Source organism: Dysidea avara, chromosome 2, assembly GCF_963678975.1.
Source record: "Dysidea avara chromosome 2, odDysAvar1.4, whole genome shotgun sequence".
In the NCBI taxonomy this organism is placed as follows: Eukaryota; Metazoa; Porifera; class Demospongiae; order Dictyoceratida; family Dysideidae; genus Dysidea; species Dysidea avara.
In genome coordinates, this window is record NC_089273.1 from 42,251,282 (window position 1) to 42,278,520 (window position 27,239).

General features: G+C 37.9%; 1 protein-coding gene across 4 annotated transcripts in view; it reads right to left on the reverse strand.

Annotated features, from left to right (window-relative positions):
- Nucleotides 1–834: 834 nt before the first annotated feature.
- Nucleotides 835–27,239, reverse strand: part of LOC136247377 (kelch domain-containing protein 8A-like) — a 29,335-nt gene continuing 2,930 nt past the window's right edge. For 2 of the 4 annotated variants that reach the window (XM_066039050.1, XM_066039049.1), the window contains exon 2: nt 4,142–5,420. In XM_066039050.1, coding sequence (XP_065895122.1) covers nt 4,350–5,339 — 990 coding nt within the window. In that variant the 5' untranslated portion in view covers nt 5,340–5,420 and the 3' untranslated portion in view covers nt 4,142–4,349. Of the gene's footprint in view, nt 1,271–4,141; nt 5,421–27,239 lie in introns of those variants that run through there. The other 2 variants (XR_010697446.1, XM_066039051.1) reach the window with 2 other exon arrangements.

A 27,239-nucleotide genomic window follows, 5' to 3' on the forward strand; every position in this document is an offset into this window, starting at 1 on the left:
TTGTTTCTAGCTGAACTCTCTACAAGGTGATCAGTTCACAGCTGAACCCTCTACAAGGTGGTTTCTTCTAGCTGATCTCTCTACAGTGTGATTTGTTTGTAGCTGAACTCTCTGCGGGTGATTTGTTTGTAGCTGAACTCTCTACAAGGTGACGTTTTCTAGCTGAGCTCTCTTTTGTTTCTAGCTGATCTCACTACAGAGTAACTTGTTAGTAAAGCTGAAGCAGTTGATTGTTAAACTATCTGCACGAAGACTTGTTTGTAGCAGAATTCTCTACAGAGTGAATTGTTTGTAGCTGAACTCTCTACAGGGTGCATGACTTGTTGATAGCTGAACTCTCTTCAGTGTGACTTGAAGCAATATAATTTGTAGCTGAACTCTCTACAGGGTGACCTGAACTGTCTATAATAATAACTGGTTGCTGCTGAACTCCCTGGTTGCTGCTGAACTCCCTACCACAGGAAAAAAAAGTGGCATTTCCTGTAGTAGGATATGTGCAGGAAATTTGCAGGACAGGTGACATTTCCAGCACATATCTGGGAGATGGAAATGTACAGGAAATTTGCAAATTTCGTGTACATTTCCTACTACATGATAGGGTACAATTTCCAGCAGATTTCTGGCACTGGACATATGAAATTTCCAATCAATTTTCTCTATGCAGAATTTATGAAATTTCCTACAGATTTCTTCTATAAGGTATTTATGAAATTTCCAATACATTTATACAATATCTATGAAATTTCCTGTAGATTTCCCCTATACAATATCTATGAAATTTCCTATAGATTTCCCTTATACAATATCTATGAAATTTCCAACAGATTTCTCCTATACAGTATTACTGAAATTTCAAATACATTTCTTTTACAGTATCAATGAAACTTCTACATGTGGTAAAAACTGTAAACAATAATATCTACATGGTATTACATTATATACATGTACACAGTTACAAGGGTATAGTATAGCTACAAGTTAGTCACATAGTACAGTACCATATATCAGATTTTGTGACCCATCACAAAAATTTCGTTTGCTTGGGACAAAGTGTGATCACCTGGGCTGAACCTGTTTAATTGACTACCATCATTATAAGCTTGAGTTTTAACCTTCATTAGCTCATCATGTCACTCCTTGCTAGATGTCTCTCTGCTCTCTTGGTGTATCGATGTCACTTAATATCTTCTTGATTGATAGCCATTTCCACCTTGCCCTTAAGTTTAGCATATTTCACTTTTGCTACAGCTGCTCCACTTCATTGAAGTTTCTGCAAATTGTATAATGTAATTGAATGCATGGTTTAATACACATTAACAAAAAATGCAACCTACACTACAATATTTGTGGTCAGGGCCAAAAAATATGAAAAACTGAATACATTAATACTATATGCATAGAAAACACATTAATATTAGGACCTAATGTATTTCGCGGACTGGACTCGCAGACTGGATGCATGCACTGAGCTGAAACAGATTTTTAACAGTTATCCAGGAATTTTCTAGCTCCTGTACCACTGGAGACACCATTATCGAGCTAAAACTGCTGAAGCTGCTCTTCCTACAAAGTCACAGAGTTCGCGAATGCACTAATTTATTAGAATATTTACAAAACACTTGTACTTGTGCATACTAGCAGTGGTAGAGGCTATTGTAGTTGCATAGATTAATTCCTTTGCTGCTTTACTGCTTAGTACTAGGGCTGCACTGATTCCATTTTTTACCGATACTTCAAATACCAAGTACTCAGCTGGGAAGTATCTGCAAGTACAAATACCAATACCAAGTACCTTAAAGTAGCTCCTTCATAGGTCACACATTTATTATATAGTGCATTTTATGGTATTCTTGTACGCGTTTTCAGTATGGTCCATGTTTATAATGAAATGGCCTATCAAGATTTACAAAGAAGGAAGTCACTGAAATGCAAACCAGTGGATATTCCAGTATTCTTCTGGAGAAGTGTAGATAATATCATAACGGTGCTTACAAAATCACAAAATATTCTAATCACTTCTATCTACCTGATTGCTCTATTAGAGTTATTGACTGTTCTATTAGAGTATATCGATTTTTTCAGTAAAACGTTTTCACACGTAGGTTTCAGCATAGATCGGTAATTTTACTGATAGTTATTCAGGGGCGGATCTAGGATTTATAAATAGGGGGGGGGGGGGGGGGGGTCTGGGGGCATGCCCCCCAGGAAAATTTTGAAAAATAAATGCTAAAATACTGCAACTTGGAGACAATTCCACATAAAATTCATAATATTTTCTGCCTGTAGATATTTTATATACTACCTTTAGATTATAGGTATGGCTCTCTGAAGCATTTTTGCTAATGGAAAAGTTTGGGTAGGTACAGACAACCAAGTACATGATGCACCCCTCTCACAATTGCACAACACTGAATATGTGCATGTAAGAATAATAATGTTGAAAGTGGAAAATTTTGAAATTTGAGCAATACAAGATTGAATCTGAGAGCATTTTCAATGGTAATTGTGTACCTGAATTAAGTATTGCCATGCATATTAACTACACAAGTAGATGAGTGAAGCCCTTTAAACAGACCAATGCACTTCATTGTATGTATAGACACAGGCAGATTTGGAAACATTCCATAACAGAACCAACTACATGTTTCCAGTGAATGTTCTATTAGAGTAGTTAGTTGACTGCTCTATTAGAGTATCTCGATCTTGTACACCTCCAATGCTGATCCAGGTCCTTGTTGCATAAACTTTAGCATAAATCCACTGATTATACCTTGGAATGATGTTTATAAGGTGGTTTTATGAGTATTTGTATTATTAGTGATCATATAATTATGCTAAGACAACATTTCATTATAATACTCAGCATATTGATCAAGTAAAGCCTAAATATGAAGGGGGGGGGCTTCAGCTCCCAAAGCCCCCCCTGGATCCGCCCCTGGTTATTAGTGTTACACTTGATGCTTTTAGGCGTCCACTGTGCTAGTAAAATAAGCAAGTACAAATGTTATTTATTCACGCATGTGATAAGAATCGGTATTTGCAACAATATAATGGCCGATTCCGATACTTCATGAAAACATCAGTATCGGCCCGATACCGATACCGATACTAGATTCGGTGCAGCCCTACTTAGTACTAGCGGATAGGCTACTGTTAATGGCCAGAAGTAAATACTTAGCGATGTAGTTAGTATTGCGCCGTCCGCTTAATGCTGCCTGCTAAGCTAGTTTACACCGATCTGCAAATATGTTGTCACTATATAGACTGTGTAGAAAAGGCTGTGTGTAGCAGCCTATATCTAAACTATTTATGCACTATTATAATGTCTTGTAAATATTCTAATAAATTAGTACACATGCGATATATATGACTTTGTAGGAAGAGCAGCTTCAGCAGTTTTAGCTTGATAGCACTTTTAGCTTGATATTAGTGTCTATAGCGGTACAAGAACTAGAAAATGCCTGGATAATTGTTAAGAAGCTGTTGCTAGTTTAGTATGAGTCCACTCCACGAAATACATTAGGCCTAATAGTAGCAGGTTGACACTATTCTTGAAAACTAGCTCCTTAAGTGGCTGAAATACAGCAGAATCAATACCAAAATCTTTGGCTGGCTGTTGAAGGCCATCCACCACTGATTCTCATGAAGCAAGGTCCTCGCGTCAAAGCCAGAAAGGTGACTAGAGCCTGCCAGGGCACCCAGGAAACACAACCTCAGGAAACCAGCCCTGGATGGGTTTGAGCATCATAATTGATAGTTTGATAGTGTAGCTACCCACTAGAGGTGGTCGTTCAATTTCCCCTGGTGTACAATTTGGATCCACTTTCTAAAATCTTGAAGGTTCCTAGTTTACTAATTGGTTATAATGCCTTACTGTAGTTATACTGATAGTAAAGTGTCAGTAAACGTAAGTATATGGAACATAATTATTTTACTAAGGTTTAAACTCTCAGTAAAACATCAGTGAATGTGGGTTTACTGAAAAACTACTAAAATAACAAACAATTATCTGTTCCATATACTGGGGATATACCACTGTAGTAAGCTAAGATACTTCAAGCAGTGACAGACACAAAGTAACGAATTGCCTATTAGCAGAAATTTGTCTAAGTTCCTGATATAGTTGTTCAATTTGGCAAGATCAGGTATGTGAAAATAAATGTTATTAGTTAAAATATACATACTATAATCATTATGCATTTAGCAAATTAATAATATAGCTTTTTACTTTACTAATGGCATAACATACAAAGCAAAATTTTACTTACATGGTCAGACTGTCAATCTACCTATTATTTTAAAATAATTATAATAAAAAAGATCTGGGATGGTCAAGATTGATCCATGCTTCAGAATTCTATTATTACAGGCTTGGTGATCTTAGCTTGTCCTAGTTCCACTGTAGCCACACTGGATGACTTGGCAAAATCTGTTGACCCCCCTACAGTGTATCCTCCAAAAGTTATAATGGCATTGTCATTAATGGCAGCTACAGCCACTTGTGATCTCACAGATGATAATGATGCAACTTTCATCCATGAGTTGCTAGAATCATTATAAACACTTATAGTATCTGTTGCCATACCATTTTTGTTGCGTCCACCAACTATCACAGGTGGGGATGAACAGGGAATTAAAGATGTCCAATGATGATCGGCAGCAGTTATTTCTATCCACTGTATGGAAGGAATGCTGGCTTGATCCTGCTCACCGGCTTGATCCTGCTCACCGGCTTGATCCTGCTCACCGGTTTGGTCCTTCTCACGTGATCTTACTATGTCTTTAATTGGTATTGTGTAGGCATCACTATTATGTTTCATATCTGTTCCCCAATAACCCACTATGTATAACTGACAATCAGCAATAATAGGAGCAAAAGAAGACATCGGTACAGGAAGATAAGCAGAAAGCTTCCTCCACCGTAAATTCTCTGTCCAGTTAAGAATTTCAATGTCATTTTGTACTACTGGTATATTGTCAGTTTCACTGCACTTAATTCCCCCAGCAACTATAACATACTCCTTGTGAGTAATTACCCCAGGCCTTTTTCTAACTGAGATAAGGTCAGGATAAAAAGATATCCAGTTTTTACCACTTTCATTGAATGTGGACACCTTGTTGGTAATTGCTTCAGTATCAGAAAGAACTCCACCAATGATTGTTAATTGTCCTCCAATAATGCAGGGTATACCTTTACACTGACCTGAAGGAGGTAGCTTACTCCATTGGTTTGTGTTGACATCATATACATATGTCTGGTTAATAGCATTATCCTGTGGGCTTTTACCACCGGCAACATAGATTCTTTTATCCTGTACAGCGGTACGAACACCATACATTGGAGCAGGAAGGTTTTCCAGTTTAGTCCATTTTACATGGTACTTGCCACTGATCAGTGCTGGTATTATTGGAGGCGCATCCTAAGTTAAAATAGACATTATTAATCATAGCACATATTTATACTGAAACATTATATGTACATACAGTATGCATCATCCATTTTCTGCATGCACTCACATACTCTGCACTCACAATCAAGTGCACATGCAGTACACTGCATGGTGTAGAAATGTAAGAGAAATAGAGAGATTGCTGAAAAACATAATTACATATAAACTTTTTAACCCTAACACTTAAAATTGTCACACAGAGACCTCTATCGAGACCCAAATTGCATAGATATGGTACATACCCTATCTGATGGTGATACGGTGTCGCGACAGTTACTTTAAAAATGTAATTCATTGTAAGAGATTGAACTGTTTTACTTGCTAGTGTGATTTTTGTAATGGTGATTTTTGTAGTTGCATAACTTGTAGAGTAGGCACATTTTGTAGGTGTTGTAATGCTACTTTAAGAATTTTGATTTTGTTGTTGTGTACTGTAAGGTTATAGGAGTTTTTGTTTGCTTTTCTGCATGTTTTGTAATATAGGATAGAATTTTGTGCATAGTTTTGTACCTATAAATTAGTACTTTGAATCAATGAATAATAGTTTAGTTTTTGTTAGTCAAAGCTCATTGAACTATTTACGAGTAAAGTCCGGCATGACAGAGCTAGCCCTGCTGTGACATTTGGTGACAGGGGTGTTTCTATAGCTACCCAGCTAGCTGGGTTCGTGACTGTATGCCAAAGTAATGCTGGAAACCAGCCGCCTAGATGTCAAACACTACAATCCTAGAGGACATGGTTCGAATGTTAGCAGAAGAGCGTGCTTCTCGCGAGGAAGAGATTGTGACTAAGGGAACACTCCGTCAAGCTGAAATGGAACAATGGGAGAAACTAGTTACAGTACAGATGCAAAAAGGAGTATTCGGGACCACGTGCAAGCCCTAATGAACGTAAGTAGATATGATTTTCATTGACTTTAGGAAAGCATTTGATACAGTTCCGCATTGTAGACTCTTAAACAAGCTTTCTCACTATGGGATTCAAGGTACAACTTATGACTGGATAAAAATTTGGCTGACTCAGCGAACACAGCGTGTTGTTGTGAATGGACATGATTCAAATTTTGTGCAAGTTCAGTCAGGTGTTCTGTCATGCTACAACCGGTCCCCCCGGACCAGTTGCAGCAACCATACTTGGTCCCCCCGGACTACTTGCAGCACTGCAACTTGTCCCCCCCGGACAACTTACGCCGCCACAGTTGGTCCCCCTCTGCCATAAGTGGTCCCCCACTGGATTTATCATAGACTCGATCATAGATATTTGAGAAGGCGTAGGGCTAGGCACAAGGTGCCGCCCCACTGTGCCGACCTAGTTTCCCGTTCTACTGTGGCATTATAATTACTATAGTATGCGTACGTGTTTTACAAAATCGAGATACTCTAATAGAGCAGTCAGTCAATACTCTAATAGAACAATCACCTAATTAGTCTACAGTTTCATTGGTACATTTAGGCCACTCCAAGAAAATTCCTTGTTTCCATTTCATTGACCTCAAAAATACATGCGGGTGGGTGGTTCATTGTCCATTATCCATTATAGATATTTCCACTAATTTTCGGAAATTCATAACTAACTTACAGGTAAGAATACAGTAGAAATATTTAAACTAAGAACCTGAACAGTGAAAAACTAGCTAAATGGGCTTTATGAATGCTAAACTGGTTACTGCTATGTAATCACAGGATAAATAATGAATAAAATGTTCAGTTGACAGCAATAATGAATGTCCATGCGGGAAGAGAATCTGCATGAGGGCGGGATATGGGAAACAATGAATTTTCTTGGAGTGACCTTAGCCTGCTAAGGATATATTGTAAATGGAATGCATGCGATGATTGCGATCTTATGTATGCCATTCTTTAGGTCTATAATAATCTGTTGGCATGATTGTCACTATACATCTCTTGATTGATGTAGTCCACATAAAAAGCAATATGATCTAAACCAATCAAGATATTTTGTCCTGCAAAAAGCTATAGCTTCTGGGGGGCACAGATCCCTACTCGATAATACTGGTGCACCCCCTTTGATAAACCCTGACGGGATTAGCTGCTGTAAACATTAGGAGTTAAAACACCATTGCTAGCTAGCACATACAGTGGAACCTCTCTTAACAAACTCCCCGAATCAAGGGAAATAACCTCCATAATAAGGACAAATTCTTTGGTCCCGGGCCAACTGGTCTAGTCAATCCTTTAAAAAGGAAAATCTCTATTATTACAGCAAAAAGTGGCCAAAAAGTCTGGGTCCCACAATGTCCATAATAGGGAGGTTCCACTTTACAATTAAACTTGCATGCAGCTAATGCTGACAAGATAAATTACATATAAATGACATAATTAGCTGATACTATTATTAGTAGTGTGCACAGTACTGAAGACTGGCACAATCCACTGGCACATGTAGTAAGAGGCTACTGGAAGTTTTATTGGCTGTGAAGCCTGAGCATATAATGTACCCACATCCATGTATCACAGCTACAGTGCTATCTATTAATGATGATGAAAAGTATAATGGCTTAATACACATCACATAGATGCAATTATTAGAGGTTCTTGGAAAGGTAATGTTATGTCGTTGACATGAAGCATGATTAAATTAAGAGCCAATTTCATACAAGTAAAGTAACACCACTGCATGATCTACTGCACAACACTATAATGCAGTCCACCATGAGCTGATATTGTAGTCATCAAGTCACCAGGATGGTCAGTACCATCTGAATCAATAGCTATATGTAGCAGTTGTTAACTGTAACTGCAATTTCACCATCTATAATTAAAGTACTTGAGCTCTTTACAGCTATTATGCTGCACAGTCAAGGAGTATAATGCACAAGAAGAGAATGTCATAATATCAAGTAATAGAGGTACCAGATATCGTTTTCAAGGGTAATTGTTTGTAATGATCATGTGATCAATAACTAACTTATACTCACACTTAATTAATAATATTATTTTATATTGCATGTATATTCTTTAGAGTCCTGCAATTTTGAGTGGCCAGTACAATCTTCACGATGAATTGCATGTGTGTCAGTGCTTTTGTGAAGTGTTGTTGTGAATATGGTGAAACCTTTCCTAAAGTATATAACCATGTGACACCCATGCATGATCCTGTGTAAAATGGTGAAATATATGTACTTAAATAGTTGCATGGACACCAAGTGGAGCTTTCAGATTTGGCAATTATTTAACTTGATTGGTAATCATCCTAACCTACCATATATAGCACTGACCAACAGTGAGGGTGGTCTGGTCATAACACTGATGCTTTCACACATTTATGGTAAGACAGTGGATATTATAGAGAATCCACTAGATGCAAATTTTTCCAATGCTGGTACAGTATGAATCTCAACTACATGCACAATTCAAGAAATGGAAAGCGTGAAACTACATAGCACTGGCTCATTTTCACAATAGTTGGAAATAAAATAAAATTCCACCTTTCATCCCAAAAATTTCTTGTGCAACTCATTCAGCTTGTCTTTATTAGTGACCTCTACTGACTCCACACACACACAAGCCTGCTGACAACTGCTTAGTAACATTACTGAGTATGTACAGTATCTGCTGTAAATGTACCTGATTTTCTACATAAGCAAGTCCTAAAATAATGTTAATCCTTGCTGATTGTCACAACCAGTTACTCCAAGTGACTGAAAAGCACATCAAGTTAAATTAAAGTTAATAACAGATTTTAAAATGGAGAATCTACATAATTGAACAAATGATTTCTTATTTTCAACTAGCCAAGTTGTGTTTATACATGCATGCTGCTTAGGCTCATTGCCAGAAAGACAGCTTTACCTTTGGTTATTCTCTGCTGGACTTGAGCTAATTATGCACTAAAAATAGCCTATTATGCTTTTGAGCAGTGCTCAAAAGTCCAGCCAATTATGCTCAAAATTCAAAAAATTGTTTTTGAACATAGAGAGGTGTCAAATTTGAATAACCACCACATCGATTTTTGAAACTTAGGTAATAAATGCTGCAATGTTTAACCAAGTAAATATAAGGTATAAGATATAGCTGGTATAGAACAATAAAACCATTGTGTGCGGTGATTCAATTATTAATAAACTATTATGTGTCACACTTTAGTTTACTAACCTATTGGCTTGTAAGAATCACTTAATGTCACCATACTGCAGTAGTTCTAGTTTCATTAATGGAGAGTGTAAAGTTTACGCACTAAGACTAGAATTGAACCCTTCAGCTATAGCCTGCCTGTATAATATATATATATATATATATATATGAAACTGACATGCATTTTAGAACATGCCGGCATGTTCAAAAAATTATTGTCTATAGCTATTGAAGCTGTGTATGGGGCACGAAACATGCAGCTAGTAGTTCCTGATCATTGTCCAAGCCTATCTATCCAAGTGAATTGATAGTTTTCACCATTGGTAGAACAGCTGTCTACCCCATACTCCAGCCTAAACCAGAGTATATACTTCTCAGTTGGTGTACGTGTCATGGATGGAGATGGTAAATGGAGCATTACAAGGTACACCAAAGTGATGGAGGTTCCCAGAAGCTTTATTTGTATATAGCCTCTTCCAGGGATGCATCTTAGTGTTATCGTGTCACATACTTCTGGCAACTGCATGTGGATGACAACATGACACTAAGCCATGTCAGTGGTGGCTATTCTATCAGTCTGACTGACTGTTCTATTAAAGTATGTTTTGTTACTATTTTTGAAAAGGGAATCGAAAGGGACACCAGTGCCCATAATGCGTTACACGAATAAGAACCACGTGCAAATGCAATGTTCAGAATTAAGAATAGGTCGTGCATTCTGACCGCTCAAATTTCGCTTCACTGCTTCGGGACTCGTATTTCGTGGAGGGCAGTGCGTTTTGTTCAAGACGTTGAGCTACTACTGACTGGGAAGCTGATAGTGGAGGTTTCATTGGGGGGACCAGTTGCAGCAGGGCGGACCATCTGCAGCAACTTTACATGGTCCGGCCGGACTACTTGAGGCGCGGTAGTTGGTCCGGCCGGACCACTTGCGGCGGGGGACCACCTGCAGCGTGACAGTTCCCCAAGGAACTGTTCTTGGCCCATTGATGTTTTTGCTCTACATTAATGACATCAAGTGTGGCATCTCATCCCATTTGAAACTTTTTGCAGATGATTGCATATTATATCGAACTATCAATAGTCAGCAAGATCAGTTATTATTACAACATGACCTCAACATTATATTAAAGTGGACTGAAACTTGGTTAATGGAATTAAACACTTCCAAGTGTGTGGTACTTACCTGTAGTAGAGTAACATCCTCCTCTACTTTCAACTATACTATCAGAAATTACTTTTTGCAGCGAGTTACCCAACACCCTTATTTAGGAATTCTCTTAGACTCAAAAATGTCATTTACACCTCATATCAATCAAGTTATCTCTAAAGCAACAAGGATGCTAAACTTTGTTAAACGTAACCTTTATAGATGTTCTGCAGAAACTAAATGTTTAGCCTACACCAGTATAGTGAGACCACTGTTGGAGTATGGATCGGCAGTATGGGACCTCTACTTGCAGAAGGAGATACAAAGTATAGAAATGGTACAACGACGTGCTGCTCGTTGGGTCAAGTCAGACTACCGATATAACAGTAGTGTTACATCTATGTTAGCAGATCTACAATGGCCATCACTTCAACACTGACGATATGTGACTAGATTAAAAGTATTCTACAACATTGTTTACTCCTCATCAGTCTTAACAGTCCCAAATTATTTCACTAACACCACATATCCCACCCGCCACCACCACCCCTTCCATTTTGAGATTCCGTTTGCTAGAACAGATCATTATAAATTCAGCTATTACCCCAAATCTATCCGCGATTGGAACAATTTACCAACTGACACAACAGAATCCCAATCTCTACAAGTATTTTTAGATAAATTATAACTGACTCTTATCTATGTGATTTGTAATGTTTTTTCCTTAGGCCCCTATTTGGTGATTATTAGTTTCTCATCCACCGCCCGCATCCTTCTTAAGCTACCGCATGGTAAGCCATTATTTACTCTGCGCATGCTCAGAAGAACACGTGATACCAAACTGTTACAATTTTTGTTGATGAACACTACAATGCGCTATATATCACCAGGAGAACTGTTGTTTTCCTTAGCAAATTGCTGCAGTGCCAGTTGCAATCGTGCTCTGTCGACTTCATCAAAGCAGGCTTTCAGTTGACTGTCGAAAAACAGTTGGTGATCACGAAAAGTAGAATCAGCTGGTAAAGGAAATGTTTGTAGTAAGAAAGAAAGACAATTTGGACAAGGTCTGTACATCAGTGTGTTAATATTATAAAATAATGGCATAATGGTAATACCCTCCCGCCCGCATCATAATAATTAGAAAGGCTGGATGAGAAACTAATAATCACCGAATAGGGGCCTTACCTGAACATATCAGTTTGTAACTGTGTTTTCAGTAATCATAATCATAAACGTGGCAACAAGTAATGAGAAAGCTTCACCACCCCGCAATTCATTAGAAGTTAAGTTTGTGGCCCTCTCAGCTAAGGATGACATTGAAGCGTACTTATAATTAGTGGCTTTTGAATGCGTCATGCAAGCTCACGAGATCCCAGAAAAACGATGGGCAATTTTTTCCAGCAACAATTTCACTTTGGAATGATTTACTTAACCTAGCTAAAGACTCTAATTCACTTGAAGTATTTAAATCTATAATTAAATTATAATTTACTTATTGTATTGAATTATTTTTTGTGATATGTCTGTACATTTTTCTTCATTTCTGAAGTTGTACAGTAGCTATAGGTAAATAATAATAATAATAATAATTCACCTCCGAGTTCACCTCGCTTCACAACTAACTGGTAAAGCTCAACTGGTGTATGTAGCTAGTTCGCCAGCTGATGTGGGAAATTACAGTGTACTTAAGGCAGCTATCTTAGCTCGATATGACATTAATACAGAAGCTTATCGCCGACGATTTCGCACTGCTACTCGAGGCCGTGAAGAGTCTTTCCGTGAACCGTCTACAAGATTGATGGACTTACAGAACAAGTGGCTTCGAGAATGTACTACAATGGCTCAAATGAAGGAGATAGTTGGCCTTGAACAACTGCTGGAAGTTCTCTATCACCGGACATGCGAGCATGGGTGCGAGATAAGAAGTCAAAACCTGTCAGGAAGTTGGTGAACTCGCTGATGAATATGTACAGACCAGGCAAACAGTAGATGCTGTAGGAGGTTGTGACCACAAGCTGCCTGTTGTTAGTCAGAAGTAATGCTATAGTTGTGATCGGACAGGACACTTTGCTAAAGACTGTCCGGGGAACAGGAGTGAGAATAGAAAGACAGAAGCCAATTCTGGGGTGTGAATGGACGTACTGAAGGAACCAAAGAATAAGAGTAGTATTAGTGCAGCTGACTCTAAGGGGGAGTCTACAGAACTAAGCCATGTGAAGTGCTAAAATTGTGGAGATAGGGGCCACATTGCAACAACTTGTCCGGCAAATCCGACGAAGGCAAATGTAACCGAATTTTGGAAAATCACCCATATGGGCACATTTGACACCTAAAATATTTAATGATCAAATCACGAACTTCATAATGCAAATCTACTTGCTGACGGTTTCAAGCCATTCTTAATACCTTTAATTACAAGAAAAATTTTGAAATATTTTCAAAACTGTGCCCTGCTCTTATTAGCAACTCACCAAACTTGAAAATTCTAAATATTTCACATGCGCCCATATGGGTGATTTTCCTAAATTCAGTCACAAATATGTTCTGTAGGGGTGAGCAGCAGCAATTATCAGTTAGTAAGGCTTCCTCTGTGTGTCGGAGTGGCCAAATTGATGACAATACTGTTAATAACATTGTGTTAGATACAGGTTGTAGCAGAACTATGGTGAGAGAGAACCTGGTCCATGAAGGACAGTACCTTGAAGGAGATGCTATCACCATTAGATGTGCCCATGGTGACACTGTACTGTATCCGGTGACTAAATTGGAGATGGAGGTAGACGGACTACTTCTCAGTGTGGAAGCAGCAGTATCCAAAACACTCCCCAGTGTCAGTATTGTTAGGCACTGATGTGCCAGAATTGGACAAATTGTTGGGAATAGCTTATGTCCAGCCATGTAACCCTCCAGAATAGAGTTTAATGGTAGTGACTAGGGCTCAGTCTCTCAGACAAACACAAGAAGATTTGGCTATGGAAGAGAGTGAACAACAGTGTGGGGTGAAGCCAAGTGTGCCTCTTGTTGGCAGTGAATTTGATGAAGAACTATTTTTGTTAACCAGAGATAAACCGAAGACCAGAAGCCAGAAGCGTGCAGACTGTCAACATCATGAGACATTAGCACAGCAGGCACCAACACCCCCACTGAGTGTATCTACAGATGAGTTGAGGAGACTACAGCGAGAAGATACTAATTTGGCTGGAGCATGTAAGTTTGCAACTAACCCTGATTCTCTCTCTGTAGGTTAGTTCTATTTGAATGATGGGCTGCTATACCATCAGTGGAAGCCATCCAGGAAAGCACCAGAACTTGTGATAGAACAATTAGTCTTACCTGTACAATGTCGTTCAAAAGTGTAAAACTAGACATAGAGTGGCAGAGCATTTTTTTGGGCAAAAATATGGAGGAGTTTTGTCATTGTTGTCCAAAGTGCCAGAAGGCTGGTCACAAGAAAGTTTCCAAAGTTCTGGTGCCACTCCAATTGTTCCAACTCCATTCCAGAAAATAGCCATGGACATAGTTGGCCCATTACCCAGTGGAAATCACTATGTGTTAGTGATATGTGACTATGCCACATGTTATCCAGAGGCCATATCAGTTCAGAGTATAGATGCTGAGAGCATTGCTGAAGAACTGTTTAAGTTGTTTGCTCTCGTTGGCATTCCTCAGAGCATCTTGACAGACCAAGGTAGCAACTTCACATCTAAACTCCTAATGGAGCTCTACAGATTGTTGAGAGTGCAGGGAATATGAACTAGTCCATACCACCCACAGACTGATGGGCTGGTAGAATGATTCAACCAAACCCTCAAGCTGATGTTGAGGAAAAGGAAGGAAAAGATTGGGACAAGTTACTGCCATATGTTCTTTTTGCTTACAGAGAAGTTCCCCAAACATCTACAGGGTTCTCACCATTTGAACTGTTATATGAACAGAGTGTCAGAGGACCGCTGTCAGTATTAACCTTTAAATCTGCAGCTGTTTTATAAAATGCAAGCACTGAAAATGCATAATCCAGTATTGACGTGAAACTTTTACGCCTGTTAGCTTCTTCATGCTTGCATTTGTACTGTTCTACAGAGAATCATGGCACTGTCTAGTGAGAAGGGGGCTTCATCTTGGCTTTCAGCTTTGCCTGTTGACGAGCACGGCTTTGCTTTGCATAAGGGCGCTTTTCGTGATGCAATTTGCTTGCGCTATGGGTGGCTTCCATCTGGTTTGCCTACACAGTGCGTTTGTGGTAAGGGATTCTCTGTGGACCATGCTATGAATTGTCCCACTGGTGGTTATCCCACCCTTAGACATAATGAATTAAGGGATTTTACTGCTGATGCCCTATCAGAAGTGTGTTCTGGTGTGCAGTGTTGGGAGTAACGCGTTACAAAAGTAACGCGTTACGTAATATTATTACTTTTGTGGTAACTAAGTAATATAACGAAATACGCTATAAAAACAAGTAATATAACTCAAGTTACCTTACTTACAAATGTAACGCGTTACCTAAGTAATATAGTTACTGTAACGAATCTAATATTACGTAATATTATTACTACAAGTAACGAAATTACTAATCTCGTTAGTTGTCCACTGAGTAACGCCTAGCTACAACGAAGTAATGAAGCCTACTGAATGAGGCTTATTCACCAGCTTCTTACTTATAATCAAGATTTGCACATTGTTCAACGACGCAATCGTGTCACATGATAAGGTGGTAGTTTCACACGTGACAGCTTAAGGCTGTGGACACAAAGTAATATAATATGTAATATTATTACAGTTACTTTATTTTATGGGTAATATATAACTGTAACTAAATAGTTCAGCTGCAAGTAATATGTAATATGTAACTAGTTACTTTTACAAAGTAACTTGCAAAACAATGCTGGTGTGTGTGTGGAACCTTCATTACAGATCCTTTCAGGTGAAACACTCACATACTCAACGGCAATTGCTGAGGATGGGGCTCGTTTGGACGTCTCAGCTGATGGGTTCTGGGGTGGCCAACACCAGAGAGCTTTTTTGATGTCAAGGTTTTCAACCTAACTGCTTCATCGTACCGCACCACTCCAGTGTCTTCACTGTATCGGCGATTTGAGAAGGAGAAACGCAAAAAATATGAACAAAGGATCAGAGAAGTTGAGATGGGCTCTTTTGTACCCTTAGTGTTTTCCACATTTGGTGGAATGAGTGGGTGTACTAATGTTGTTTACATACGTCTGGCCTATTTGCTGTCTTAGAAGATGGGGTCTTATTCTACGGAACGGAACGGAACGGAATAATGGACTAAACCACGGAACGGAACGCTTTCTCAAATTGAAACTTGCAACTTACCATTGCTGAAACTGCCCTTATAAGTTAGCAGTGGCACCTCCAGTGGGTGATTAAACATAAGGCCACTCCAATTGGTAATTATGTTTCTGGTCCTTTGAAAATCAGTTTTAGGTGCGGGCGGGCGTAATTCAGCAGCAAAGCAACAATGAAGTGACTGATTAATTAGAGTATTTTGTGATTTACTGACTGTTCTATTAGAGTACATCGATCCGTACTATGCACTCTGCCCATTTCTTGCAGGTTTTCACTGATAAAATACAAATCATGACACTTAGATAGTTAGATTGTTGCAACCCAATATTTGTTTCTGAAATCCAGGTTTTCAAAAAGCTGATGCGGGCATTTTACCCATGTATTTCTGAAATTTCGAATTCTCCAAAAAGGACGCGGGCGGTGGACCAGAAACATAATTACCAATTGGAGTGGCCTAAGATAAAAAGAATTAAAGGATCGATTGTGGGTTCTTGTTGGTTGACATTAGTAACGAAATATTAATTGTGTATCAGTGATGTTCATTCATGGTTCACCTACGGATATATCAAGAAGGGCACTTTATGTGAACTGTTTTTCTTATTTAGACTTTAGAAAACAGTCTGGACCGGCCTTTCAAGTCGTAAATCAATGTGCAAATAACAAGCAGGAAGATACTGGTAACAGGAAAGAGCCAGCTGAATTAAAACTCGAAGAATTTTGTGCAGTGTGTGAGGAGCAAATATTTTGGCAGACCGCAAGGAGGGTATATTCTGCAAAGATAACTGAAGTAGATTCCAACATTATTTTCACTTCAATATACCTACTGCTAGAACTAATTTTTATCATAATAGTTACTTTCTAAAATCCTTTCGTGATTGGAACTTACTACCCATTTCTGTTATCGAAGCTGCTACTCTAGATAATTTTACTAATCAACTACGTAAGTTATTAATTGTGTAACTATATTATCGTAACTTTTCTTTTTATTGTAATATATGCACTATAACTCACTGATTGATTATAACTAGCAATTATATGTATGTACTGTATGCTGTAACTTATTATTTATGAATAGTAATTGTAATCAACACATGCACTGTTTATTCTTAGTAACTGTAGCATACAGTTTGCAAAATGCATAGACACTAAAATTTTGTTTTTGTACATTAGCGATTTACCCAATGGGTTTTGCTAATCAATAATAATAAATAAATAAATACACAATGTAGCATACATACTTTAACTTATTGATTGTAACGTGTTCTGTGATTTACATCCTAGGCAAACCAGCTGTGCTGCCTGTCTAGTAATTAATAAAGAATAAAGAAGTGTATGCATGGAGTTATTTATATATTAACGGCTGGTGCAGTGGACTAATGCCGTATTCAACAGTGAGCTGTTGGTATAACAGTTATCCAATAGGCCTTTGGTGCAGTTTCTCACGATAAAGCCAAAAATAAGTAATACCCTTCAGCTATGGGTGAAAACCTTAAACTTCTTGCTTGTTAAAGGCTCATATATATATATATATATAATATAATATAACTACCTGCAGCCTGCTGTGAAAAATAAGATTGAGGACATGCCTCCCGAACTTTTAAGAAGAAATTAAGTACAAACTAGCTAAACTTATATTATATACCACTGATGTAAATGATTTTTGTTAGCTCTAAAATATATATATATAGGACCCAAGTAGAACTAAAACTTGGTAGGACCCAAACTTTACTATGCCTAACTCTATATGCTTCATCAGTGGTGTCTCAGTCAAATGTTGATAAAAATACTATTGTCTAGTGAAATTTTACCTGGATTATACTACTACATAGCTACCCATGTATAGCTATAATACAAACGAAAATCAATCCATAATCACGTGATCCATTTCTGGTTGGAAACTAATACATTAGGTGGTCACAACATAATATTGAAGCCTAAATCATTTGCTGGAGAAACTAAAACTTGGAGTTATTGCAGCCACGCCTCCCATTTTAGTCTCAGACGTGCTAGGAAGAAATTTCATGCCGCTTAGTTTGATGGAAGGAAAGCTCAGATCCATATGAAACTTGCGCTGTGCATGAAATGATAACTAAACTATATTGCTATATAGTGAAGGTTTGTGGGCTTTCCTTTTGTTGATTGCTGGGTTGCTCCGAATCTAAAAATACGTGATTTTCGGCCGATTTTCGGCAAAGAGTAGCTCCGTATCAAATCCACAGTAGCAAATCGATTTATTTCTGCTGTGGGTTATAATCAGGTATAGATCTGGACTATATATGTCTCGTAAGAGAAGGTACTTATGCTTCATCCGGAAAGCGCGCAATTTTTCACGATTTCCAGCATAAAACAATCGCGATTCCCGTCGTATGGAGAAGGTTGCATAATAATGCGGATGCATTATCTCGTCTCCCTTGTGATCAGGATGCGGATGCTTTGGTTGATCAGATGGTAGCCACTACATCCCTGTCATCTACTTACACCTTTCAAGACCTGAGAAACCAGCATTTGGAGGACAGCCTTTTATTATTATATATTTTATAATTGTAAGACTCATATGCATGAGCATAGTACAATGATTAGTTACAAATTAAATTAGAATGTAAGTAAATAAGTAAGTAAATTAATTAAGTATAAGTAATTAAGTAAGTAAATTAATTAAGGATAAGTAATTAAGTAATTGAAGAGATCACTAGTGTACAAGTGTAGAGAATTGTTGTAGAGTTGGTGCATTGACAGTGACACTTGGTAAAGCATTCCACTGAGGGACTACTCGTGGAAAAAAACTGTACTTATAGCTATTAACTGTTGAAGATATTGTAACAAATCTTTTGTTGTGACCTCTAGTGATAAGAGAGTTTTTAATCATACATTCTGGGAGTGAAACATCTATTAAACCATTTAAGATTTTATAAAGGACACATAGAGACTGAATATCTCGTCTTTTCTTCAAGCTGTCCCACTGTAAAGTTGATAACATTTCACTAACACTGCTGTATCTGTTAAAATCAGACATCACATATCTAGCAGCTCTCCTTTGAACAGATTCTAATTTGTTAATGTTAATGTTGGTATAGGGGGACCAAACAAAAGCTGCGTACTCCAAAATTGGTCTGACATATGTACAATAAGCATCAACTCTAATAATCCTCTGACAGAAATGAGTGTTTCTTCTTATGAATGCTAGGGCAGAGTTAGCTCTTTTACAGATACACTCAATATGCTTGTTGAAAGTAAGTTTACTGTCTAATGTAAGTCCTAAGTATTTAGCTTCCTGTACATGGGCAAGCATTTGATCATACAGTGTGTAGTGTGTGACAGTTGGATGCACTTTGTGAGTAATTGTTAAAACAACACATTTAATTGGGTTAAATTGCATAAACCATTTGTTTGCCCAATGTTCCAGACAATGTAAATCATTCTGTAGGACATCAGAGTCATGCTTAGAGTGAACTTGGTGATACAATAGACAGTCATCTGCAAATAGGCGACAAGTAGATTTGATACAGCTGGGTAAGTCATTTATAAAAACAAGGAACAGTAAGGGGCCCAATACAGAGCCCTGAGGTACTCCACTGGTAACATTGACAACTTCTGAAATAGAACCATCACAAACAACTTGCTGTTTACGGTTGGTTAAAAAAGACTGAATCCAGTTAATTGTCTCTCCGGTAATTCCGTAGTACCTTAACTTTAACAGTAAGAGTTTATGGGAAACTTTGTCGAAAGCCTTGCTGAAATCCAGCAGTATGCAATCAGTTTGTGCATTGTCATTTAAACTGGATGCTAAGTCATGGACGGTTAATAGTAGTTGAAGATCAGCAGAGCATTTTTGGCGGAAGCCAAACTGATTGGTTGAGAGGATATTGTTACGTTCTAAATGACCCATCACATGCGAGTAAATAATGTGCTCTAAAGTTTTACATAATAAAGAAGTGAGTGAAATGGGTCTGTAGTTAGCTGGGTCGGATCGTGATCCTTTCTTGAAAATAGGTGATACTGTTGCTTTTTTCCAATCTGTAGGGATTATGCCTTGTTTAAGGGAAGCTGAAAACAAAATGAACAAACATGGAGTCAAATCTTCAGCAAACATCTTCAGAAATTTAGCAGGGATGTGTTCGGGTCCTGCAGCTTTTGATGGATCAAGATCTTTTAGAAGCTTAGTTATTCCAGAGGCCTGTAAATTGATTTTAGAAATACTTGAGAAAGGAGAGTCCCCAATGCTTGGCAGGTCTTCATCATTTCTGTCTGGTGTAAAAACAGTACAGAAGTACTCGTTCAAGATCCTCGCTTTTTCTTGACTTGTTGTATAGGATTGCCCATTTCTTTCTAAGGAGGGTATACCAGTGTGATCAGATCTTAAAGATTTGATGTACTTATAGAACATTTTCCGCTTACCATACACATAAGGATTGTGGATAGTCTTATACATATACTGATTGAAAGCACGTCTAGTTTCCCTTTGCATAGTTCTCTTAATATCTTTAAACCTATTCCAGTCAGAAATTGAATTTGAGGATCTTGCTTTGTTGTAGTACCTCTGCTTACGCCTCCTTAGCTGTTTGATGTTGCGACTAATCCAGCGTTGTTTGTGGTTTATACGGACGGTTTTAGATGGGATGTAATTGTCCATAATATCCAGTAAGTTATAATGTAAAACATTCCAGAGAAGCTCAACGGGGGTATCTTCAGTAAACACAGATGTGTAGTAGTTCTTAAGTGCCAGTAACTTAGTTTTTATGTCATTATGATTCAAGGAATTCCAAAGGAATATTTTACGAGCTGTATTTTCTTGGTAGGATGCCTTCATTTGAAATGTTGTGAGAATGATGTCATGGTCACTAATTCCAGGAACTGGACCAGATCGATGTATTAGGGTTGGCCTGTTTGTAAAAAGTATGTCCAATAGGTTTGATCCTCGAGTTGGGAGCTCAACCATTTGAGTAAACCCACAATCAGAAACTAAGTCCAATGTTATATTATTGATCTCCAGAGGATATCTATATCCACAAACGGAGCTGGTGCTCCAAAGGTAAGTTTAGGTCACCTGCACAAACAATCACTGCCCTTGGATAGGCTAACACAATGCTATAGATAGCATTACAAAGTGAGTGGTAATTAGATACATCTCTATTAGGGGGTCTGTATACACTTATAAGTATCATTATGTCACTAGAGTTTGAAGATGCTTTCACTTTTACTGCACATATTTCACAGTGGTTGTCACAGTCAATAAGTTCCGATTGGTACTGCCTTTTTATACCAATTAGAGTACCTCCATAGCCATCACTTCGAGCCTTGTGGGACTCTTTCTGAGAGCTAAGGAAGCTGATAACTTGCCTCCATCTGCTCATGGAGGACCGAAATGGAGAAAAATGGTGCAGTTTTGGAATCAGCTGTTGGTTAAGGATGGGATCTTGTGTCGACTTTTTGAGAATGTGGCAGATACCAATGCAGTGGCCCAATTGATTGTTCCTAATAGTCTTAAGAAAGAGATATTACAGGGAATACATGAAGATGTTGGTGGTGGGCACTTTGGAGTGGAGAAAACAGCAAAGTTGAAAGAAAGATTTACTGGCCGGGACATTTTAATAATGTTCAGAGTTGGTGTGCTACTTGTAGCAAGTGTATTGCTCAGAAAACTACACCACCACATGTAGGGCTCCTTTGCAGCCTGTTAAGGTTCAGTACCCTATGGAAATGATTGCTGTAGACATTATGGGCCCTTTTCCTCAGAACGAACACGGAAACTGTTATATTTTGGTAGCTGAGAACTACTTTACCAAATGGTTGGAAGCATGGGTCTTACCTAATCAGGAAGCCAAGACAGTTGCTTGTAAATTGTTAAATGAGATGTTTTATAGGTTCTCTTTGCCAGATAGACTTCATTCAGACCAGGGCAGGCAATTCGAAAGTAAAATCATTAAAGAGTTGTGTAAACTATTACAGATTCGGAAACCTCCTTACCAATTCACAAGGGGACAGATTACTGGAAAGAGCAAACCGTACAATTTTGAGCATGCTTGCATCTGTAGTTGAAAATCATAAAGATTGGGAATCACACCTCAGAGCTACCTGTATGGCATATAATGCCAGTATTCAGTCTACCACTGGATATTCTCCTTTCTTCCTTATGCTTGGGAGAAAGGCAAGGATACCTGTAGACCTGTTGTGTGAAGTTGATAAGATTGCAGAGAATGCTAATGATTTTGTATCTCAGCAGGATAGGATTATGCAAGAGGCCTGCTGTCCGGTGCAGAGCAGAATGGGACTACAGCAAGATAAGCAAAAAGAATTGTTCGATCGTAAAAGGCATGGAAAGCCCTTCAATGTTGGGGATTTGGTTATTTTGTATACATCTGTTGTTCCTCGTGGATATTTAAAGAAACTACATCGCCAATGGAGTGGACCCTTCAAGATTCTTAAGAAGATATCTGATGTGACTTATAGGATTCAATAATAGTTATGATGTAATCTTTTAGTATATAAGGCTAAGTTGAGTGTGGTTCGCTCTCTCTAGTTTTGTATTTATTATTCGCTATACTTTTGCTTTAATTCATGATTGCTAAATCAACTTGAAGGTCGTAGTCGCGCGGAGTTACAGTTGGAACAATCAAGTATCCATTAATTTATGTGACCGGATCTGCGAAAACCCGACATAATGGCGCAAGTCTAAATTTTCAGTATAAGCCATTGATTTGCAATGGTAAAATATTTGCGTAATCGAAAAAATTCGTTAATTTTTTAAATATATTGTTCTTTGTGAAGGAAGGGTCCTATGATAAAAACCCGGATATCATCTTATTCGCCTACTCAATTGGAGCTCAAAAATCATTGTTTAGTTGCAGTAGACTAAAGGATAAGTAAGTTATGGTACGTCAGTCGAAACGATCGTACGCGATCGATTTTTCTTCACTGATTTCGTCTCTGTATGCAGTGAAGAATGGTAATAGAAGAGACAACTTTCCCAGTAATGGGTTCCCCTATTCATGGCGAACACAATGGTGCAAGTTGCAACTCTGTACTGCTTTGTATTTTGTAAGTTACAGGCGTTTTTGTAAGCGCATGTAATTTATATTCTCAATACTTGCTGTATAAATCGATCTTCTGTTGTTGCTACTTTGTAGGGCTGTAACTCCATGAGTTGTTGCCATACAAGGCTGAAACTTGGCCAGAGCACACACTTGGCTAAGTAGATTATAATTATTCAACAATAAAGAATTTGAAAAATGCGCCATTATGTCGGGTTTTCGCAGATCCGGTCACTTATAAAAGTGCTTAATTTAGATTGGGTTTTTTTGTTTGTAAATTGTATTATTATTATTATTGAATTAACCAAACCATACATATACATAGCTGAAAAAAGTATTAGAGATACATGCGGTTACATTAATTAACTAAGCAAGTATCAATGTTAATGGTAGATATTACTTGTAGATATTATTTGTAGGGGTAGAAGGCTAGTTGGTCCCTTAGTAGAACACTTTTCATGATCCTGCACGAGCCCAAAAGTGCCGCTTTCTGTAATTTAGACATGATCTTCATAATATCAGCATCTTCAACTATACTCTGAAGGGTAGCTTTTAATTTTGATGAGATCAGGCCAGTGATTGATATGACTATTGGTAGTATGACAACACATTCAAGATAGTAAGTTTTATCAGCATGGCCAAGTCACTATATTTTGCAATCTTTTCACAAAACTTTGAGTGAAGGTTGCTATCACTTGGAATACTTACATCAATAAGGGAAGCAGAGTTATCTTGTTTGTTCCATAGTATTATTATTATTATTTAAATTTTATCACAGCAAAATATACGTGCAAATACATTGCTGGTATACAAAAGAACCTGACTCTAACCAAGAGTGTAGGTTAATGTAAAAAGTTGCCAGCTAGCTATGAGACACACAAAGTACAATAAACAAAACATCAGTCAAATTGTTAAATAACCCCGTAACAGTAATGTGGTAGAATATAACACAGTCTTTTGAAATGTTCAAAATTATTATTATTATTATTATTATTATTACTAGGACCGCGTCACATACAACCAAGTACATACACCAACGTGACGGCCTCCTGGTGAGGCTATTAGGTGGTGAAGTCACGATCCCCAAATCAACTCAATATGTCACAGTAGTGACAGATACAACACAATAGTGGCATCGCAACTAAAGGCCACCAGTAGCTAAGTGCCAGTACATCATTGGAGTGGTCAGCGGCGGAGGAAGTAGTTGATATGAGGGGGGGCTCCGCTGAGCTGACCCAGACTTATTTCTATAGTTTGGTAAGGTGAGACCAAAAAAAGAAAGGTCACAACCAACTGACAAAAGCTTTCCACCTCACCAGTTACCATTTCTAGCTGATAAACTACATAAAAATCCTTACATAGCTCGCTACACACTGACTACTTTATTAGAGTGACTGCTCTATTAGAGTATCTCGATCTTTATCACGGTTTTCAGCCCCACTCCAAGAAAGATAATTTCGGTGTGATATCATTCTGAGGGGGGGGCTTCAGCAGACCGAGGGGGGCTTTAGCCCCCTAGCCGCCCCTTTCCGCCGCCTATTGGTGTGGTAATGGCACGGTGATGTGTATACAGTATGTGCATACACAACCCACAGGAGATGCACAATACTGTAAGAGTACACAAGCTAGGTGAACCAGATAAAGGAAGACAGCCAAGCCAGCCAGAGCCTAGTAAGCTAGGTAAAGGCAAAATGTATAATAATACAAGAAAACATTTAAAACATACCACGCTCTTACAATACATTAGTACAAACAGACAACCAAACCAACCAGAGCCTAGCAAGCCAGAAAATATAGTAAAATACAGGACATATGTACATTACCATACAAACAAACAAACCTGTTCTTGTGCAGCTGGCATGTCAAACCTATTCAGGTGTCCTGCAGCCATAGATACACGGAGCGCATCCACTGGCAGCTGGCATGGCGACTTGAGACTTAGTGTGCCAGATGTCAACACTTTCAAACACAATTGAACAGTAGTTCGCTCGTCTAAATAACCATTTGAATCGAGGAATATGCTCGATTAGTAGTGGGTATATCACGTGCTGTTTTGATCGGCATTAAATAAAATTGTCGTACGTTTCTATTACCTCCACGGAAACATTCACCCATTATACGATTATCTGTTCATACAAAATAGATTCTATTCCCGGTGAGCGCGAAGCCTTAGCCTTGTAGTTTTCTCAAACATTATTTATTAATTATTAATTTGTTTATTTCATTCATTATTAATGACGTAATTTTAACCGCGTTTCGTATTATTCTTAATACTTGGTTATTATTATTATTGGTAATACTGTGCAGACCTCTACTAGAGTAACAACGGTATATCAAGAAAAGACAAGACAACATGTTAGTAACACTTAAATATCTTGAAAACACATTAAAGCAAAATCTAGCAGCTGTTCTCTGGGTCGATTCTAGCTCGTTTATATTCAACAAAATATGGGGGTCCCAAACAGATTAGTGTTGTTTTAGTACAGCAAATTCATTTTAGTTTAGTTCTAGTTCTAGTACTCCAATTCTGTCATAGTTTTAGTTAGTTTTAGTTCTAGTATCCCAATTCCACCAAAGTTTTAGTTAGTATTAGTTCTGGTACCCCATATTTCTGTAATTTAGTTAGTATTAGTTTCATTTTAGTTAGTGTTAGTTTTAGTGTTAGATATCTTCACATATACTAACCTTGGTAGCACCCCCTAGACTTACAGAAACTTTAGATTTGGTGTTTTGATGTTCAGCACTATTTCCACTTACCATTGTGCACAAATGAACAAATGCTCTAATAGAACTGAGCTTAAATAACCTAAATAGGCAGAATTAATGTTGAATAGCAATGTTTCAGAGGAGGTTGGATACGATACAAGAAATTTATTTCCGTTAATTGCATAATTCTTATATATGACAAGGAGTAAGTAATAGAAGAAATGTTTAGTAATATCCACATCATGTTACCTTGTGCTTCTTAAGATGAACAGCAAATTCTTATTTCAAGGCGGGTGTGTGAGTTTCTAATTCTCTTTTCGATTCTCTGTAAGGCCAAACTAGTGGCGTCCGCTCTTCTTTTTCAATACTCTGAGAGGCTTTGTTAGCATGCAAATTGCTTCTTTCGACAATCATTGTGTTTAAATACACGTACATAAGGCGTTCCTATAGTATTACACATGGATTCCACCCAGCGAATGCTTACACACATGATCCTGTAGATTTCAAGAGAAATTTACGTGCCTGGAGTAGTGGAGTTGACCGGCTGAATAGACTAAACTTGAAGTGCACTTTCGAATGGTATTTGTGAAAACTTTCGTGGACGCTTGGTTAAACTTTCAATACAAAATGTATGCACTCATGTGTGCATGTCCAACCTCCTCTGACAATGTTTATGGTAGCATTTGCAGGCATTTGCAGGCATTTTCAGGCATCACCATCTTCAAAGAAAAGTGTTAAGTGGTTATAGTGTACAACACCCTTTTATGTAGGATTGCTTGAGAAACCTTTTAGTTAGTTCTAGTTCTTGAACTAAAAGTTTTTCGGTTTAGTTCTAGTTTTTTAACCAAAACCTGAAAGAATCTTAGTTTAGTTTTAATTTTAAAACTAAAATAGACCACAATTTTAGTTTAGTTCTAGTGTACTAGAACTAAAGTTAAATTGCTGTACTAAAACTAGATTTAGTTCTAGTTCCTTAGAACTAAAACAACACTAAAACAGATGCATCATATTCTATGATTGGAAGAACCATAATCTTGTAACAATTACATTTAATATGAATAGGACATGTACTTGCAGGATGATCTTGTAACACACAAAGTTAGTCTTCTGCATTGTTGGGTACCGCTCATCTGTTAAGGAGAAGTCTGAGTTTCCCAGAGTTCTGGTAGAACTCCGAACTTGGAACTGTGACAATTCATTATGTTTGCCGGTATTGTATGTAACTGAATTAATTGTAAATAAATAATAATAATAATAATAATAGCCTCGCGATAGTTGACATTAACATAATTGCAAGCCTCTAGTATTTTATGACTTTAGGGGGCCTCATCCTATATACGTGTTGCGATCTATAGTGTGAAAATCTATGAAATTATTTTGGAGGAATTTTAGGGCAAAAAATGCAGTACCTGTGGTTAGTAGTTGTAACGCATTCACTCTATGTATAGGTCCTTTACACACCGGGGATTGGAATCCTCTGTTTTTAACACTTCCATCCGCACCTCCA